This window comes from Jaculus jaculus, chromosome 10, assembly GCF_020740685.1.
Source record: "Jaculus jaculus isolate mJacJac1 chromosome 10, mJacJac1.mat.Y.cur, whole genome shotgun sequence".
NCBI classification, from domain to species: domain Eukaryota; kingdom Metazoa; phylum Chordata; class Mammalia; order Rodentia; family Dipodidae; genus Jaculus; species Jaculus jaculus.
Window position 1 is genome coordinate 99,638,406 of NC_059111.1, and position 20,814 is coordinate 99,659,219.

Consider the following 20,814-nt stretch of genomic DNA (forward strand, 5'->3'; position numbering starts at 1 on the left):
CTCAGGGTGCCCTTGGATCCATAGAGATCCTCCTACCCTTGCCTCCCAAGTGCTGGGATTAAAGGTGTGCGCCACCACGCCCGGCTCTGCTCTTGTTTTAAATGTTAGAAAGATCTCTATACTTCCGTATGGGTATAATTATTACTGAATTATTTTAATTTCTTTTTTCTAGCAACCTCCTCCACGTTTGATAAACTTTCAAAATCACAGTCCTAAACCTAATGGACCAGTTCTTCCCCCTCATCCTCAACAGCTGAGATACCCACCAAACCATAATATACCACGACCAGCAATAAAACCTAATCCCCTACAAATGGCTTTTTTGGCTCAACAAGCAATCAAGCAGGTATGTGTCTACATTCACTCTTCATTTGCTTGTCCTGCTTGTACTTCCCTTGGCTTCCATATTGTATTGCATTTACACACTTTTAAGCACTAGGCCATAAGGCTTGCTTTTTACTATTGCATGAGAATTACAAAGTTTACCTGTGAGACAGACAGAGGTAAAAGGACATGTCTGTGTTTTAAGATCAAGAAGTCCTTATATACTCTGTGTCTTACTATTTGTGCGTATGATCAGTTTGGATTTGATATGTCACTTAAGTTTTATTAACTGGTAACTTTAACATGCATGCAAATTTCATTTTCATACGTGAGGATTCAAACTATGATTTAACTTCAAATTCTATTTTCCTAGTGTGTGACTTTGGGCAAGTTTATTAGTATTTTATTTTTTAAAATATTTTAGTATTTATTTGAGAAAAAGGTAGGTAGAGAATGGGCATGCTAGGGCCTCTAACCACTGCAAATGAACTCCATACGCATGTGCCACCTTGTACATCTGGCTTTTACATGGGTACTGGGGAGTCAAACCTGGATCCTTAGGCTTTTCAGGCAAGCACCTTAACTGCTGAGCCATCTCTCCAGCCCCTTTATTTTTATTTATTTATCTGAGAGAGAGAGAAGGGGCAAACAGAGTGAGTATAGGCAAACCAGACTTGTGCGCCACTTTGTGCATATGGCTTTTACATGGGTACTGGGCGATCAAACCAGAGCCATCAAACTTTGCAAGCAAGCACCTGTAACTGCCAAGTCATCACTCCAGTCCTGATTAGTATTTTTAAAAGTCACTTTACTCCAGCTAATAAGATCAATAGCTTGTGCTGAGAGCTATTCTAATGTAAATTAAAATGCCTAGTGTAGTGGCTCACACCTTTACTCAATCCCAGCACTTTGGAGGCAAGAGGTGAGAGGATCGCTGTGAGTTTGGGGCCACCCTGAGACTCCATAGTGAATTCCAAGTCAGTGTGGACTAGAACGAGACCCTACCTTGAAAAACCAAAAAAGAAAAAAAGAAAAACTCTTTTAAGTATTCAACTTTCTCTCTTTCTCATTAATGAGTACTCTAAAAACTTCTTGAATATTTCCTGGACAATATTCTAAATATAGTGTACAAGTGAACCAGGGGAAATTGTGGAGTTTTTAAATTATCCCACCCACCATGTATATGTATATGTGTGTGTGTGTGTGTGTGTGTGTGTGCATATGTTCACAGTTGAGAGGATAACCTCAAATTTGGTTCTCCTCTTCAGCCTTGTGAGGCAGTGTCTGTGTCGTTGGCCGCTCCGTGCTAGTGCATCTGAAGATGTGCGGCCACGTCCTCACTGCGGCCTGCGCAACAAGCGCTTTATCCACTGAGCCAGCTCCTGACTCTGGAAGTCAGTATTAATAAATTTGCCAAATTACAACATGTTCATATAAAAGAAATCTTTTCAAATACAAAAAACATGCTAATCTATATGTAATCTCCTATATAAAGAAAACATATAGAACTTTTCTCAGATACTATCTCATTTGTATGTATAAGTTTAAATCTCTTATACATAGAAAAAATATCTGGAAAGTTACCCCACAACTAATTAATCCTCAGAAAAGAGGAGGAAGGGGCTTATAAAAGGGTTGAGACAGTGTCTAGAAGAGGAGGAAGGGGCATGCACAAGGATGGAGATTGAAGTGGTCAATGTTTTAAAGGTAGTGAAGATGACATTCACACCCAACTTCATGTGTTTCTGTATGTAGTTTTCACAGTGATGTATATAAACTACAGTTTTGAAAACCAAGTGTTTCATACTATAAACATAGTGCCATTAGTTTATAAATGACAGTGTAGGCAGTTTTTTCCCCTAGTTAATCCTTGAGGTGCCTTTTAATTGCTTTTTTTTTTTCTCCATGTTATATTGGGAAAATTTTCAACTATAACAAAAAAATTAAAAGAATTTTATAGGGAACATCTTAACTGTATAACCATTTTTCTCTCCATCCACCTATCAGGGCCTCTGTGCTCAGTTCTGAAGAAAGCAAACAGCGTGCTTCCTGGGATCCCCTTTGTGTACTTGACCTTCCAGCGTGTCCTAGGGTCGTCTCTATCTTAGCCTCTGACATGAGTGGGAAATGTTCCTTAGACGTCTGCTTATCTGTCCATGTGTGAAAATAGGAAAGATGTGCATGAAAATCTGAATGCAGTGGTTTTGGCTTATTTTCAAGTACTTTGGGTAGGGGCAGGAGAAAATGTATGTTTTCAGCCTTCCATCCTGTACCTTGTTTTTTGTCTACGCATATGCTTATATTTCTTTTCCAGTATTTTAAACTTTCCAAAGCTGAATAACTTGATTTTTTTGGTCTGTACTCTTGTCTTCCAGGAAAAATAAGTGATGGGTATTATTTATTTGAGAAGATTAATACCCACACACTAACACAGTGTCTGTCAATCTACCGTCTATTGTATATATACCTGTTTGCTTACTCCTCCTGTTCTCTCCAGTCAAATTACACTTGAATTTAAATAGCAGAAATGTCTTCTCGATTTTTGTGTCTGAATGAGTGACTAAGTACATTCTATGTTTTTCTTCCTGTCTTGCTACTCCAGTGGCAGATCAGCAGTGGGCAGGCTGCCCCAGCAACCACCAGCAGTACATCCTCCACTCCTTCCAGTCCCACTATTACCAGTGCTGCAGGATACGATGGAAAGGCTTTTAGTTCACCTATGATTGATTTAAGCTCACCAGTGGGAGGCTCTTATAATCTTCCTTCTCTTCCAGATGTAAGTGTCGAACCCAAGCCGTGAGGCTTGGCAAGCAAGTGCTTTTTACTGCTAAGCCATCTGTTATTCCCTATTTTAAATTTTTAAATATTCATTCATTATTTATTTGACAGAGGAAAAAAGAATGAATGAGTGGGTGAGCCAAGGCCTCCCACCTTTACAGATTTCAGACACATATGCTGCTTAATGTGTCTGGCTTTACGTGGGTACTGTGGAATCGAACCCAGGCAGTCAGGCTTTGTGAGCAAGTGCCTTTAAAAGTGTGAATAGTACACCACTCTTGGACTTTTGTAATAGGTGTCCTCAGTCAGTGTATTTGCCAAGGTAGAACATAAAGAAGAGTATAGTCTGTTGTTGTTGCTTGTTTGTGGTGGAAACAACCAAACCATCCTGATACCAATGTCTTATAAGTGTTACTTTATAGTCATATTGAACCAAGTTTTCTTACAAATGTAGTGTTTGGCTTACAAAGTCATTTTGCCCTGAGATTTTTTCTTTTTATCCTGAAGATTGATTGTTCAAGTAGTATTATGTTGGACAACATTGTGAGGAAAGATACAAGCATAGATCATGGCCAGCCAAGACCACCATCAAACAGAGCAGTGCAGTCACCGAATTCATCAGTACCATCTCCGGGCCTTGCAGGTAAAATTACTTTCTTTTGATTTTTGTACACATTTTTCTAGTTTTTAACTCTAGTCAAAATGATACCTGAGGAAGGAGGATCGCCATGACTTCAAGGCCAGCCTGGGGCTACGAAGTGAGTTCCAGGTCAGCCTGGACTAGAGTGAGACCCTGCTTTGAAAATTGATTGATTGACTTGGTTACCTATGCTATGGTCTGTTTTAAAATGTAGTTTGCCCATAGTTAAGTTTATTAGTGATAACACACACAAACACAATCATTCTTTGCTGGTTTGTTTAGTGTTGAAGTGTGTGTAAGAATGTTTAGTATGCTACTCATTTCTTCCCAAGAATGCTTCTCCTGGAACCTTTGACATCACAAAGGTGTGACTTTTCTGGGGAGGCTTGAACTGATACCTGTTCTCCCCAAATCATATGTTAACAACAGACCAAAGAAATAGTTATACCTGAGTCTTGCTTACTGCGGTGACTTACAGGGCTGTGGTTGACTCAAAGGTAGCTACATCACCAAAAAGTTGAGCCCACATGGCTGCTGACTCTTAAAAGCAACATCCCTAGAGCCCCTTTCACAGCTTTGTATACCTTGCATGCACCAAGGCATCTTCTTTCGCCCAGCAATTGTGTGCTGTTTCTATAGTGTCTTGGAGACAATCTCTCGATTTCTTTAATTATCTCAGCTTCCTGATCTTCCTTAGTCTCATGAGCCTCTTCCCTCCCTTAAGGAAATAACTACACAACCATATCTTAAAGGGAAGTACTAGGAAGATGTGAACATAAAATAAGACAATGACAGAATTTCATTTAAATTTAAATTTCAGTAATTCAGAATTTAAATTTTAGTAATCTGTTTTTAAACATAAACTCATGACAGAAAAACTGGCATATATGACATTAGATGCTGAAGGACAGTTTGAATAGATAATACCCTGAAAAGGAAGTACATACAGCAAATAAAACAGATAAAACAAAAATGTTTACTTTCTGTAGTTAATCATAAGAAAACTTGAAACAGATTTAGTTTTTAACTACTAAATTAGCTAAGGTAAAATATTTGTAATATTCCTGATGTGAAAATATTGTGAGACAAATACTCATATATAGCTGGTGAGCATAAAACTTGGCAAAACACTTTTGGAAGCCTTTATAGCAATAACCGTAAAGCTAATCTTTGTCCACTACTGTGTTCCAGACACTTTGGTTTATTGCCTTACCTCTGAACCTTTTAATCCTGCTTTCACTATCTTGCATTCATTGTTCTGTTTTGTTTGTTGCCTTTTTTTTTTTTTTTTTTTTTTTTTGAATTGTAACTCTCCTTGGTCTGGACCTCAGTAGCCTAGGCTGACCTCAAACTCTTCATCCTCCTGCCTCAGCCTCATATGGGCTGAGATTATAGGTATGCATCACCACTCTCAGCTCATTTTGTTCCATTTAATGGTTTTGTTTTTTTTTTGAACTTCTTTTAGACTAGGCCCTTTCACTGCCCCACACCCTCTTTTTTGAGACCAGGCTGGCTTCAGACTTACTATGTAGCCAAGAATGACCTTGACCCTCTGCTCCTCCTGCCTCCATCTTCTGAGTGCTGGGATTCTGGGTGTGCACCACCAGGCCCAGTCTGTGTGGCTCTGGGATTGCACGCAGGCCTTCAGGTATGCTCAGTAAATGCTCTCCTAACTCAGCCGCATGCCCAGGCCCTCCAGCTGCGTCGTTTTCATCCTCCCCGAGATCCTCCCTTGGATCTCCACCGTAGAAAAGACTTGGAGACATTTTACTGCCATACTCTAAGTTGGGTGTGGAGATAGCATTGGCAACTTATAATTAGTAGAGGCCAGACAAGCCTGCCACATGTTCTGTACTGAAGACCTTCTCTCACTTCTCTCACTCCAGAGCTGTCTCCTTCCCAAAAGCAGCAGCGCTGCTAGCAAAACCCTCGCTTACACGACAGGACACAGCAGATGCGTTTTGACTTTGGCAACTGCTTACTGCGCCTTAGAATTCTGTTGTGGTCTCTCAGTTTCAGTATAGTGCAAAGTTCAGTGGAAATTCAGTATATAATTATCAATTCACTTATGGATCTATGATTTTCCCCTCCTCAGGACCTGTTACTATGACTAGTGTCCATCCCCCTATACGTTCACCTAGTGCCTCCAGCGTTGGGAGCCGAGGAAGGTAAACAGATTTAAGCATATTTGCGAGTATGGACATCCCTCTGTATCCATGGGGAGTTTGCTGCAGGAGCCGTCAGTATACTGAAGTCTGCAGACGCTCAAGTGCAGTCATAAGATGGCATGGTACTTGCAAATACCTTACACCATCTCTTGATGACCTGTGATGTAATACTAATTTGTCTAGGGCTGAGGACCTTCAAAATTGTGCATATTCAGTTCCAGACATATTACCTCCCCCTTTAATCCACAGATGTGCAACCCATGGATATGGAGGGCCATCTATATATAAAGCCTCTAGCTAGATGTTTCTTGCCAGTACATAATGTTCAGTACTCAGTACGTTTTGAGCATCTTCCTTTACCTTTGTTTTTTTAATTAAAATTTTAATATATTTCAATTTAATAAATTAAAGTATAACTTTAAAAAGAAATTATTTGTCTGTATGTTAAAAATAAGAAAAATAGATTTGTCATCTTAATTAAAAAACAAAGTAGGTATAACATACCATAGGATGTAGAGACACAAATTTAGGGAAAAGAAGGAATACCTTCTCTTAATTTTTTTGAGACAGGGCCTTGCTGAGCCCTGCTGGCCTTGGTGACACTTCTACCTCTGCTCCCTAGCAAAGAAGTGAGCCTTTCTTACTTACTGACTTCCGTGTTCTTTGATTCTCCCCTACCCCCCCACCCCACCCCCGCAAATCATGAAGCATTGATTCTACTTTAAGTGGTTTTGCTTTCCTTGCATCGTGCTTGGAACTTGCTTCTAGAAATAAACCCAGTTCTTTCAGTCTTAATCAGTTAAAAGCACCATTCTCTAAGGGGGACAGTTTGCCTATAGTCCCATGAGAAAATAATGGTTCACTGTATAAGGTTCTTGTCCCATGACCTTCTTTAACTAGCAAGACATTAACAACTGATTTTCTAGTAGTCTGAACACAAATTATTGAAGTATAGAGTTCTCTTTGTCACTGACCACAGGGGAACTACTAAAGCCTAAAAACGTCAGTTCTAAGACCAAATCTAGTCATCCAGTTGGTCTCAAAATATTGAAGCCAGTTTTATATTAATTTAGATTTTATTTATGTTTTGAGATATGTAGTATGTCTGTTTAGAGAGGTTACTGTGCAAAAATTTAATCATAAATGAATTTGTGAATACAACACTTACATTTTAGTTATCCATTATTTACTGTTGATATGACGTAGTTATTGTGCAGATAAAGGATCTTTGCACAGTGACGTGACTGTACTTTGCTGTGAGGGTTTTAAATGGTTACATTTTGTTTCCTTGTCTTTTGCACTTACAGCTCTGGCTCTTCCAGCAAACCAGCAGGAGCTGATTCTACACACAAAGTCCCAGTAGTTATGTTGGAGCCAATCCGAATCAAACAAGAAAACAGTGGACCACCCGAAAATTATGATTTTCCAGTTGTTATAGTGAAACAAGAATCAGATGAGGAATCTAGGCCTCAAAATGTAATTATTATTAGTGTTTGCAATTTCACTTCTTTTTAGCAACACCAGAAAAGTGTATTCCTCAGTATGACTGCACCTACAGACTAGTCTCTATAGCATGAAGTGAGGACCTCCACAGAGGTGTGTGAAAGAGAGAAAACATCTTACAGTGCAGTGGAGACTGGCTTAGAAATGAGTACCAGGAAAATAAGCTAATTAGAAGAAAAATAAAAGGTCGTACCAAGAAGGAACTGCAGTCATAGCTCCTTTCATGTGTCTGTAGTGAACAGTACTTATAGTCATAATTATGAAACAAATATCCAAATACAGGTGTAACTCTTAATTGTGAAATTGGGATATAACATAAATATATGATTAGAATTTAAACAGTGTGGGTTTTTTTTTTTTTTTTTAAGAATACTTTACCTTTATAGATTTCTAGTCAGTTGGAATGGATGCTAGCAATGAGCAGTTGTAATGGGACCCTATGATTCCTAAAAAAGCTTATGACCACTTTTTAATAAGAACTGTTAAGAGGATGGGATGGCTGTCTTTGTGTACCAAGGAATGGAGTATAAAGTGAGGATAAAAACACTTAATCTTTGGGTCTGTTACAGTTAGGAATAACACACGTGTACATACATATTTTAAAATTGAAAACCTATGCAGTCGTAAGGTTTAGAAGTAAACAAGGCACCATGGCATGACTTGTAACCCCAGCTGTACAGGATATTGTGGCAAATCAATAAGCTCAAGTTTAAAGAAAAAGGAAATAAATAGGGATAGCAGGGGGGCAAAATGTGAATTTGAAAGTAATTGCCTCCAGAGAATGAGTATCTTTAATTTACATCTACATACTTCTTTGTATGTGTGCACATATTCATGTATGTGAATGTGAGTACATACGTGGAGGTCACAGGACCCAGATGTCCGTCTTTGCCTTCCACCTTGCTTGAGATAGTCTCTTGTGCACTCCAGTGTGTGCCAGGCTAGCTGGCCTCTGAACTTCCAGGGACTTGGATCTCCCATCTCCCTGTAGGAGAGCTGGGATTACAGACACAAGCCACCTTGTTGGTCCTTAGCTGGATTCTGAGGACCCAAGCTGCGGTCCTCACGCTTGCTCAACACTGCCGTAGCCACTGAGCTACTGCCAGCCCTCCACCCACTTGGTTTTTTTCTTAATTTGGGGCATGCGAGGGTCTTTTGCCACTGCAAATATACTGTCAGATGATTGTACCACTTTTAGTGTGTCCAGTATTACATGGTGGCTGGGAAATTGAACCTTGGCTGTCAGGCTTTGCAAACAAGTGCTTTTAATTGCCAAGCCATCTACCCCATCTCCACTCTAGTTTTCATAGCCATCAGCCGATGCCGTGGTGTTCCTGTCTTGTATATACACACACTTCTCACCGCCCATTACCTATCTTGACATGTGTCAGTAGAGGCCATGGCTTTATACTAGCTCAGTACACTGTCACGCTTACACAGGGTCAAAGACTTCTTTGAAGTAACAATTGCCCAGAGTGGAGTGCTCTGCAGTCCAGACTTATAGTAGTGCTAAAAGGGGGCTTCCTGGAGAGATGGCTTAGCATTTAAGGCACTTGCTTATGAAGCCTGAAGACCCAGGTTCCAATTCCCTCAGTAAGCCAGATGCACAAAGTGGCACATAGGTCTGGAGTGAGTTTGTAGCAACCCAAGGCCCTGTTGTGCCCAATCTCTCTATTTGTTCCTCCCTCCCCTGTGTGTGTGTGTGTCTGTGTGTCTGCGTGTGTCTGTGTCTAGTAAATAAAATATTTTTATTTGCTTTAAAAGATGCACAGCTGTGTACTGTTGTTCTCTCTTTTATTACAGACCAACTATCCAAGAAGCATACTTACTTCCCTGCTCTTAAATAGTAGCCAGAGCTCTGGTTCTGAAGACGCTGTGCTAAGATCTGATGCCCCTGATAGCACTGGAGACCAGCCTGCACTTCACCAGGAAACTCCCTCTAATGGGAAGTCTGAGTGGCTAGATGCCTCCCGGAAGTCCCCCCTTCATGTTGGAGAGACAAGGAAGGAGGACGACCCCAATGAAGACTGGTGTGCAGTTTGTCAGAATGGAGGAGAGCTACTGTGCTGTGAAAAGTGTCCCAAAGTATTCCATCTCTCTTGTCACGTGCCCACACTGACAAACTTTCCAAGGTAAGATCTTACTTCCTCCTCCTTTCACTGTGATAGCAGCGGAGCCGAGAGAATGTGGCATAGTGGTAGAGCTCTTAGCTTATACAAAGCCCAAGATTCCATTCCCAGTACTATAACAACATATGAAATACAGTTACAGGGGCGATGGAGAGATGGCTCAGGAATTAAGGCTGTTGCCTACAAAGCCTAATGACCTGTGTTCAATTCCCCAGTACCCACATAAAGCCAGATGCACAAAGTGGCACATGCATCTGGAGTTTGTTTATGGTGGCTAGAGGCCCTGGCTCGTCCATTTTCTCTCTCTCTTTGTCTCTTTCTCTCTCTCTCTTTCTGCAAATAAAATAAATATATATATTTTTTAAATCTGTGGGGCTGGGCAATGGCTCAGTGGTTAAAAGCCCTTGCCTGCAAAACTTGCTGGCCCAGGTCAGCTTAGGTTAAATGATGGAACCACTTACTAGATGAACACCCTGTAAAGTTACTCAGAACACTGATCTCCATGGAGATTGTCTAACACAATGTAATGCATCTTATTTGCCAGTCATTTAGTATCATCATTTACATTGTCCCAAAAGAAATTCTCAAGACAACTGAGGTGGTGATGATGAGCCATTGAGTTAGCACCTGGGAGGTGGTGGTAGGCAGATCAGAAATTCAAGGTTGCGGGGCTGGAGAGATGGCTTAGTGGTTAAGTGCTTGCCTGTGAAGCCTAAGGACCCCAGTTCGAGGCTCAATTCCCCAGGACCCACGTTAGCCAGATGAACAAGGGGGCACATGCGTCTGGAGTTCGATTGCAGTGGCTGGAAGCCCTGGCGTGTCCATTCTCTCTGTCGCTCTCAATTAAATTAAAATTAAAATTAAAAAAGTAATTCAAGGTTGCTAGCCTGGGCTACATGAGACCCTATCTCCAAATTAAAAAAAAAAACAACAACAAAACCAAAGCTATAGGTTGATCTCTCAATTCTTCAAAGGCTAGTTTTTGTGTTTGTTTTCTACTGGAGATTACACTCATCTCTTTGGTTATATCCCAGACCAACACTGTGTGTGAGTTTGAGTTACAGGAATAGTGCTGAGAGCTTTTCTCCTTTCTGAATATTTTGAGAAAAAGTGCTAATTACACTTCACACGAACCATTGGTTAACATGTGTTTATTCACTTAAGGAGTGTTTTTCAAATAGGTGTTCCATGCCTCTTTTACCCAGACTATTACCTGTAGACCTTGAATTTCTGCTCTTTTTTTTTCTCAGCATGCTGCTTTAGACTTAGTGGGAGTGTGATAAATACTCAGGAGTAAGCTCGTGCCAAAGAAACCTGTGTCATAGATGACATGGAGGCCATAGGAAGGGAAAATGATGACAGCAGATGAGAGGCATTCAGACCTCAATCATGCTTTTTTCCAACAGTGGAGAATGGATTTGTACTTTCTGCCGAGACTTATCTAAACCGGAAGTGGAGTATGATTGTGTTGCTCCCAGTCACAATTCAGAAAAAAGGAAAAATGAAGCCCTTTCTAAATTAACACCAATAGATAAAAGGGTAAGTCTTTGAAAAATTTTTTTCCTTTTTGCCCTCAGTTTCAGTGTCTTGTCTGTGTCTCTCCCTTTGTGTCTCTTTCCATAAATATGTATGTATGTGTGTATTTTAGGCTTAAAATACTATGCAAGATGGACTATGTCCTATATAAAGCTGGGCTTTTGTCTCACACTATAGCCCAGGCTAGTCTAGAATGAACAAACTAATATATATATATATATATATATATATATATATATATATATGTATGTATGTATGTATGTATGTATGTATGTATGTATATGTATATGTATATGTATATGTATATATATGGGAATGGATGGAGGGTGGGGGAGGGGCATGGCTGGGATGAACATATAAATAACCAGGCCATACTGAAAACAGTACTCTTGCTTTTCAAAGTGCTAAGATCACTTAGGCATGGGCCACTACCTCCAATTTGAGCCTGTACTTTTAAATTTTATGTACATGAAGTAAATTTCTATTTTGCTTCTTTTTTTTTTTTTTGGTTTTTTGAGGTAGGGTCTCACTCTGGTCCAGGCTGACCTGGAATTAACTCTGTAGTCTCAGGGTGGCCTTGAACTCATGGCGATCCTCCTACCTCTGCCTCCCAAGTGCTGGGATTAAAGGCGTGCGCCACCACGCCCGGCTATTTTTTTTTTTTTTTTTTTTGGTTTTTCGAGGTAGGGTCTCACTCTGGTCCAGGCTGACCTGGAATTAACTCTGTCATCTCAGGGTGGCCTTGAACTCATGGCGATCCTCCTACCTCTGCCTCCCGAGTGCTGGGATTAAAGGCATGCGCCACCATGCCCGGCTACGCCCGGCTATTTTGCTTCATTTTTATCATGGTTAAGTTTTCCTCCTCTGAAAGCATTGAGAATTGGTAATGAGATTTTTTTTTTTTTTTCTTCCTGGAAATGATTCTATACTTTTACCAAGGTGGTACTAGCTATTTTGCTTTTATTAAACAAAGCCAGTTTGCCCAGGTGTGGTGGTGCAAGCCTTTAATCTCAGCACTTGGGAGGCAGAGATAGGGGGATCACTGTGAGTTCAAGGCCACCCTGAGACTACAGAGTAAATTCTAGGACTAGAGAGATGGCTTAGTGATTAAGAAGTTTGCCTACAAAGCCAAAGGATCCTGGTTTGATTCTCCAGGACCCATATAAGGCAGATGCACAAAGGAGTGCATTCATCTGGAATTTGTTTGCAGCGGCTGGAGGCCCTGGCACACCTGTGTGTTCTCTCTCTCTCTCTCTCTCTCTCTCTCTCTCTCTCTCCTGCTGTTGCTTTCTGTCTCTCACATAAATAAATAAATAAATAATAAAATATTTTAAAAAGCATAATGAATTTCAGGTCAGCCTGGGCTAGAGTGAGAACCTACCTCAAAAAAACAAAACCAGCTTATATATTTACCTGTAGTTAATACTTCATTACTAAAAATCTCCTTTGCTAAATGTGAAGTAGAATGCAGTATGACAACTGACATGCAAGAAGGGCCCCAGCGCTCACCTGCTACTGGAAGGCGCACACAGAGAAGCGGCAGAACTCAAGACGGCCAGACCTTCGCTGCGGTGGAGGCCCTTAGTACCAGACAGGTCAAGGCAAAGTCTCCCTCTCAGGACCTCTTAGCAGACCTCTGACCTCCCAGTGACTGCTGATTCTCACAGTAGTACACCCACTGGAGCAATATGGAAATGAGTTGTAAAGACCTTCCTATGGCTGGCGTAAAATGGCCCTGATTTTGTTGCACGACAGGGACTCAGGAGCACCCATGCACCCCAAGTTGCCAAGCACTGCGGTTCGGATAGAAAGCAACACCCCAAGAGTCCACAGTACTCGTGTCTTCTGTTTTCATTCTTATTCTGATACTTTGAGACTTGTAAAATTCTTACTGACAATCAGCTACAATGTTATAATTTTATAATATTTTTATCCCTTTTTCTTTAGAAATGTGAGCGCCTACTTTTATTTCTTTACTGCCATGAAATGAGCCTGGCTTTTCAAGACCCTGTTCCTCTAACTGTAAGTATCAATGTTGTATTGTACATGTTTGCACATTGGGATGAAGTTTTAAATTTTTTATTTATGAAAATCTCATTTTCTGCACCATTTCAGTAATTTCTTATATCTAATCCAAACGTTAAACCTAATCGTGCCATTCTACTTTGCTCTCTTTCACTCTCCTTCCCCTCTCCCCTCCCCTCCCTGCTGCCTGATGGTCCTTGTCCTCCCCCGCGTGGTCCCTTTCTGCTGTCATGTCATTCTTCTATGCGACATTTTCCCCATTCCCCCCTCTTGTTCTCCTGCCCCTCCTCTTAGACCCCTTCCTCCCCCTGCGTAGGCCAGCTTCTACTTTCTTGTGTATGTCTTTCAGACCTTAATTCCGTATACGAGACAAAGCATGACACATATTTGCCCTTCTAATTCTTAGTTCATTTAACGTGATGATCACCAGTTCCATTCATTTTCCTGCAAATGACATAATTTAACTAAATAGATTTTCATGTCAATTGGCTAAAAACCTACTCATTTCTCAAGTAGTCTTCTCATCTCACCTAGTTTATTCAATATTTTTAGATTGTTTCTGTGTTGTTTATACTCAGAATCTGTTGGATGTGGGTGTGGAGAATCATTTTAGATTTTCACAGTACTCTGTACTAATTTTAACTTTAAGTCTAGACTTTATGCAGCAAGTGAAATTTAACAATAGAAAAAAACAGAGGAAGGTGTGTGTGTGTGTGTGTGTTAACCATTGGTTTCAAACATTCATATTGAGAGTGTGATGTGGCTTGGGGGTATAATTTTAGATTGCTGGAACGTGCTGTGACTGTTTTAGGGGTATTTGGTTCTTTGAAACAGGGTCTTAGGCAGCAGCGCATGTTAGCCTCAAACTCTCTCTGTAGCCAAGGATGACCTTTAATTCCTGATTCTGCCTCCACCTCTCAATTAAATAGGCATGTGTAGTTTTTTATAGTTTGATAAATTCTGTTTTTTAAAAAAAATGAGTTCAAGCCGGGCGTGGTGGCGTACACCTTTAATCCCAGCACTCGGGAGGCAGAGGTAGGAGGATTGCCATGAGATCGAGGCCACCCTAAGACTCCATAGTGAATTCCAGCTCAGCCTAGGCTACAGTGAGACCCTACCTCGAAAAACCAAAAAAAAAAAGAAAAAAATGAGTTCAAGGCCAGGCTTGGTGGCGCCTTTAATCCCAGCACTTGGGAGGTAGAGGTAGGAGGATCTCTGTGAGTTCGAGGCCACCCTGAGACAACATAGTGAATTCTAGGTCAGCCTGAGTTAGGGTGAGACCCTACCTTTGGGGAGCGGGGAGACTCAAACTTAGAAAAGGAAAACTAGCTTAGCTGTTAATTCAGTTTAAAACAAGCAGGGTGCGTATGTGTGACCATGCGGGAGCTAACCCTTATCTTGTATGAGAAACACACCAACTCATCCCTTCAATTTCCTCTTCTCCTCCCTGCTGACCCCACTTCCCTCCCCACATGCTGCTGTCTTTCCTCAGGCTGGCTTCAAGCTTGCAAGGGTGCTCCTGCATCACTGCATGTTTATTTTTCTCAGGCTGTGATCACATTGCTGACAAGAAGCAAACTAAGGGGGGACGGGTCTGTTTTGGCTTATGACTTGAAGGGATACCATCCATTGTATTGAGGAAGACACGGTAGCAAGAGTGGGAGGCAGCTGGTCATCAGCAGTCAGAATGCAGAGGGATAGGCCTCTGCCACTCCAGCAAGGTCCCGCCTCCTTAAAGGTCCCACAGTAGCCGGAACCTTACCACCAGCTGAGGACACATGAGCGCATGGGGGACGTTTCACACACACATAAATCATAATGCCCACTTCCAGGGAAGTCTTAAGTTGTCTCGAGGTGCTACAGATTGTACCCAGGGCCTTGCACACATCTCTGTTCCCACTCAACTTTTTTTCCCCCTTGAGTGGAAGGGGATAGAAACAGGTGTTTATATAACCCTGACTGTCCTGGAACTGGCTATGAATCTGGGCTGGCTTTGAACTTGGGTTAGTCCTCCTGTCTCTGTCTCCCAGTTTCTTATATATAATCAGAGTTTAAAGGTAAATCCACGCCACAAGAACGCAGCCAATCTTTTATTAGCCATTCTAAGGGACTTAGAGGATGTTTAAGAGGAACTATTTTTTCATTAAAAATAAATGTTAGCTGGGGCATATACCAGTTCTACTTTCAGGTTGTTGTTGGTTTTTTGTTGTGTTTGTTTTTTTTTTTTTTCCCAACATCTAGACTGATTTCCACAGTGGCTAGACCAATTTACATTTGTACCAACAGTGTACAAGAGTTCCCTTTCCCACAGATTCTCACCCGTGTTATTATTATTTTGTTGTTGTTGTTCTGTTTTCTTAATGGTAGCCATTCTGACTGGAATGAGATGAGATCTTCATGTGGTTTTAATTTGTTTCCCTTGTGGTCAGGGATGCAAACACTCATATATTCAATGACTACATGTTTGCATCTCTTCTCATTATGGACCCACACGATTCTAAGACAGCACACCACAACGATACTTGTATATCCATGTTGATTTGCAGCATCATTCCTAGTAGCCAAGAGACAGAATTAGCTTAGGTGTCTATCAACAGATGAATGGATACAATGGAATTTTATTTGGCCATAAAGAAATAGTTTGCTAGTGGGAGAATGGGTATAACTGGAGATCATCATATTGTGTGTGTTATGTGTGAGTGGGAAGGCTGCCTAGATTTGTAAGCATGGCTGGATAGTCAGTGTTGGTTTTCCCAGTGACAACATAAAAGAAAAGCAGTGAGAACAACCTGAAGTTTTTATCACTTCCCAAAGATGTAGTTAGATAGAACCAGGTAGAATTTAGTTATCTGTATTATAATATCTCATTTGTTTTAAAAGGTGCCTGATTATTATAAAATAATTAAAAATCCAATGGATTTGTCAACCATCAAAAAAAGAATTCAAGAAGATTATTATATGTATACAACGCCTGAAGATTTTGTAGCTGATTTTAGACTGATCTTTCAAAACTGTGCTGAATTCAATGAGGTGAGGTGGGGAGAGGCTATAACAATGTGGAAAGTAATCTTAAAGCAAACGCTTTATCGATGTGGAAGCCAAGATGTCTGTACCAGAATAAATTTCTGGTCTGCCAGGGTGTGACAGGTCATTAGGAGGACTTTATCCATATTTGCAAAGCGTCATTGTGTGGTAAGTGCAAATCCAAAAAAGTAACTGATAACTAGAGATAATTTAGAAAATGCCCTTCTGGTCCATAAGTATTCTTTATCATTTCCCCTTTTGTTTCTCAGAACATGACACTACCAAACTTCAGGCCTTACTGTGTTTATTGTGTTATATTGATATGTCTAAAAAGTTCTCATTTAAAATTTTCTCGTCTTAGTTCACCTGAACTTTGTCACACTATAACCTTTATTACTGGTTTGTTCTGTGTTTTACTCATCAGGAGTTCCACATTTCTTTTGTTGTAGCAATACCTGTTTCATGATCCTGTGCTTAAGGAATCTCACTGATGTATTTTCAGTTAACCACTAGTACCTTAACCTTGTTTTTGAAAAATTCAGAGTTGTAATATTTTACAGAGGCATGAGAGATTACTTTGGCTGTCTAAAATGTTGGGTTTTACTCTTTAATTCATGTTTATTCTTATCTCATAGCCTGATTCGGAGGTAGCCAATGCTGGTATAAAACTTGAAAGCTATTTTGAAGAACTTCTAAAGAACCTTTATCCTGAAAAAAGGTTTCCTAAGCTCGAATTCAGGATTGAATCAGAAGGTAACAGATTCAGCGATGATTCAGACGATGACTTTGTGCAGCCCCGGAAGAAGCGGCTGAAGAGCATCGAGGAGCGCCAGCTGCTTAAGTAAGCAGCTCCCTCAACATGGGCTGGCCTTCCGTTCATTCGTCCTCTCCTTCAAGAAAATTCTTCTGTTAATTTAACATCAAGGCAAAGCAGAGGCTTGAGCTCTCAGATCTGTTTTTGAAGTTTACTGAACTTTGATTTTCTTAATAACCCATTTCTCTTAACCTCTTATTAATAAGAATCAGAAAGGAAATGTTGAGTGGAAGAATAGAAATGAAAGGAGAGGAAGAGGAAAAGGAAAAAAGAAACAACACAGTAAAAAGACTTCATACTTCTTTGATTTCAAATCCCCGTCTGGAGTGAAGGCTACTATAAGCAAGAAGTGGACTTTGTATGAACTCTTAAGTTGGAAATGTAATGTGATTTGAATGTGCGCCTTAGTGCATTTGTAGAATGTTAATGCCACTACCCGTTAATTATGGCCCAACTGGAAAAGTTAGGTTTACTGTATCTACTAGCCGAACCAGACTGTCCCAAATGTGGGTGGTAACACATGTTCTTTCCCGGGCTGCCAGCTGGGAAGAGTGATAGATAGATACTATTACGACACCTAATAGTGTTTCATGTAAGATGGCAAATGTATTAAAGAAAAACCAGGAAAATGAATTTGGTTGTTTTGTTTTTATCTTGTCTATAGAGATACTGGGAATTACAGGTTTTCAAGGCCATTTTTATGTGTTTCTAGATCTAGATTTTCTTTATTCCCTTGAAGTGTGCCCACGTTGGGTTTTGCTACATGTGGTTTCTGTTTGCTTGTTTGTTTTTTTAATTGTGCAGGTGTTCTTTTTATAGCACACCTCATTGTTACAGTGTGACTTTTAGTAGAAAGATGAATACAAAATACAGCAGGGCACACCTTGTGAATTTCACTGAAAAGGACGAGTTTTTGTGGTTTTGTCTGTCTTTATAATTTTAAAATGAAAATGTGAGAGGAAGCAGTTGTTGGGAAGGCGGCTCACATTGACAACGTTTGCTTTTGAAGCATTTCTCTGGTTTTGTGATTCAAGAGAACCCCACATTTCATCTTTGACCTGCCTTAATTCAGAATTTCATTTTTATTTCTGATAGATTTCTGAGTGGTCCAGATCCAGCTAGTTTAACTGACATTTGTATATTCCTTTTACTCATTCAGTGCTTTTTTTTTTTTTAAGGCTCATGAACTGTTGTCAAAGAAGTAAATGAAGTTATGGTAGAATAAAATTGCTGTGCCATAAACTAATCCAACATTGGGCAAAATACTTAAACAAGAATATTTCTAGTTTGCCACAATAAAACTTTATTATCAAAACACTAATGTTTAACTGGAGGAATTTTTTCATTTTAGGATGATGACAGGATAAAATACAGCTGACTTGAATTTTTTTTTTTTTTTTTTGGTTGTATTACCTCCCATGAAATAAAGCCAAGAAAACTTAGCCATATGTAGGGGCACATGCCTGTATGCAATCTCAGCACTTGGAGGTGGAAGCAGCAGGACTATCAGGTGTTCAAGGCTGTCCTTTGCTACATAGCCCGTTTCAGGACAAGCCTACAGTACATGAAACCCTGTCTTCATTGGGGGGAGAGGCTAGAAGGCTTGCTTTATCCATATCACATGTACGTGAGATGGATAATTAACCGATAAAGATACAAGGAAAAATAACAGCAGCAATAGCTGCGAATTACATATTGTTAAAGTCTTTTTTTTGGGGGGGGTGGTTCGAGGTAGGGTCTCACTCTGGCCCAGGCTGACCTGGAATTCACTATGTAGTCTCAGGGTGGCCTCGAACTCACAGCGATCCTCCTACCTCTGCCTCCCGAGTGCTGGGATGAAAGGCATGCGCTACCACGCCTGGCTTCATTTAAGCAAATTTTGATGATTCATAATAATTCATAAACATTTGAGGGGGAAGTCAGGGTTCAGGCTTCCCTTCAACTCCTGATCCTCTCACCTCTGCTTCCTGGCTACTGGGATTATCAGAATGCCCCACCACTGCCCCAGGCTGCTGGGTTGTGTTTGTTTCTCTTTGGACAATACATAGCCTCTAAATTGTTGTTTTTTATTTCAACCTTTTTTTTTTCCTTCAGAGAGGGGCAGAACGGGTGTACCAGGACCTCTTGTCATTGCAAACAAACCCCAGGTGCATGCTTCTGGCTTTAACATGGGTCCTAGGGTTGTTAAACTTGGCCAGGCAGGCTTTGCAGGCAAGCGCCTCTAACCACTGAGCCATCTTCCCAGCCCTGCTTCAGCATTTTGAACACAGCGCCTGTGAAGCTTGCTACTGAGTTACTGTTTGTATCCTACAATACTGCCTGCAAAGCCTGTCTCCTGAGTTGAAACGACACATTAGGTAAGTTACTTTGAGAAGTAGTCCTAAGGGAGGTAGAGCTTAAGAAAGAATACAATTATCTACTTGTAGTTGAGACAGAATTTCTACTAATGGGCCACAAGCTAGCACTCTTATATTCAGTGCCATGTGAACCTTTTAAAATACTATCACTATTTCAACATTACCATCTTTTACTAGAAGAAAAAAAAAAAGATAGTTGAAAAGTCTTTCCTGTAATTGTGCATTATCTAACTCATATAAAAGTACATGTCTTGGGTTTGTTCACATAACACTTTCATAGTGGTCTGTAAGTCATATGACATTATTTTTAACAAGTGCTGGTATGTCTTAATAGGTCCTAGCTAAACAGTCGTTAAATTATTAGGGGTGGGGAGCTGGAGAGATGGCTTAGTAGTTAAGGTGTTTGCAAACCTAAGGACCCAGGTAGATTCCCCTGTACCCACGTAAGCCAGATGTACAAGGTGACACATGTGTTTGGAGTTCGTTTGCAGTGACTGGAGCGTGCTCACTCTTTTTCCTTCCTCTCTGTCTTGAATGAAAATTTTAAAAAATTCTTTTAAAATAATTTATTTTTATTTATTTGAGAGAGGGAATAGGTGTGCCAGGGCCCCCAGCCACTTCAAGCAAACTGCAGACACGTGCCCCATTGTGCATCTGGCTTACGTGGATCCTGGGGAATCAAACCAAGGTCCTTTGGCTTTGCAGGCAAGCGTCTTAACTTCTAAGCCATCTCTCCAGCCCACTTAAATTATTTTCTAAGAGGGGTTTAAAGAAAAATAGTCTTAAGCGTACCCCACATTCAATTCGAGAGCATGCATACTTCCCAAAAGTAAACTATGATTCAGCACCCTTGATGGAAGATTACCTCTGACCAGTAACTCAGATTTCCCTGCAGGTTTGCTGTCATAGCCCCCACTTCTCCCACCTTGTGACTGTGCCCTTGACAGGGGATATAGATAAGTCCACCATTTGGTTGGGATTTAATTCCAATCCACACAACTTCTCCTGTGTGCCAAGCATCTAATAAAGAACAAGCCAAGCCCAGGATGGGCAGATACAGGAAAGGTCAGGGCAGAAAGTAATGGAATGGAACAAAAAAGATAATATAAAGGGTCACTGAAACAAAGAACTGGTTCTTTGAAAGGATTAATGAGATAACAAATACTTAGCCAAAAGGAAGAGAGGAGATGGAAAGGAGCCATTACTATAGATAGGATGAAACTGAGGAAACTATTGGGACATAATTCAAAAATATGAAGGAACGGGGGTCACTGTCTACATAGTATGGCTTCCATGAATTCAACCAAGAGAAAATCTCCCAACTAGAGCCTGGGCCCAGAGGGACTCACAGCCAAGCCGTACCAGAAAGAAGAGCTAATACCCATGTTTCTTAAACTGTTTCATAGAATAGAAAGGAAGGAACACTGCCAAACTCCTTTTACATAGCCAGTGTTAGCCTATTACCAAAACCAGATACAGACATAACAGAACATAAAATTATGGGTCAACCTTCCTG

The 20,814-nt window shown here is 40.5% G+C and overlaps 1 protein-coding gene across 3 annotated transcripts in view; it reads left to right on the forward strand.

The window, feature by feature from the left end:
- Trim24 (tripartite motif containing 24) overlaps positions 1-18,258 on the forward strand; it is a 104,502-nt gene extending 86,244 nt beyond the window's left edge. For all 3 annotated transcript variants that reach the window (XM_004661177.2, XM_004661178.2, XM_045160362.1), the window contains exons 10-19: positions 173-346; positions 2,927-3,100; positions 3,610-3,745; positions 5,838-5,910; positions 7,218-7,386; positions 9,217-9,545; positions 10,949-11,081; positions 13,026-13,100; positions 15,984-16,133; positions 16,763-18,258. In XM_004661177.2, coding sequence (XP_004661234.1) covers positions 173-346; positions 2,927-3,100; positions 3,610-3,745; positions 5,838-5,910; positions 7,218-7,386; positions 9,217-9,545; positions 10,949-11,081; positions 13,026-13,100; positions 15,984-16,133; positions 16,763-16,972 — 1,623 coding nt within the window. In that variant the 3' untranslated portion in view covers positions 16,973-18,258. The remainder of the gene's footprint in view (positions 1-172; positions 347-2,926; positions 3,101-3,609; positions 3,746-5,837; positions 5,911-7,217; positions 7,387-9,216; positions 9,546-10,948; positions 11,082-13,025; positions 13,101-15,983; positions 16,134-16,762) is intronic.
- The last annotated feature ends 2,556 nt before the right edge of the window (positions 18,259-20,814 follow it).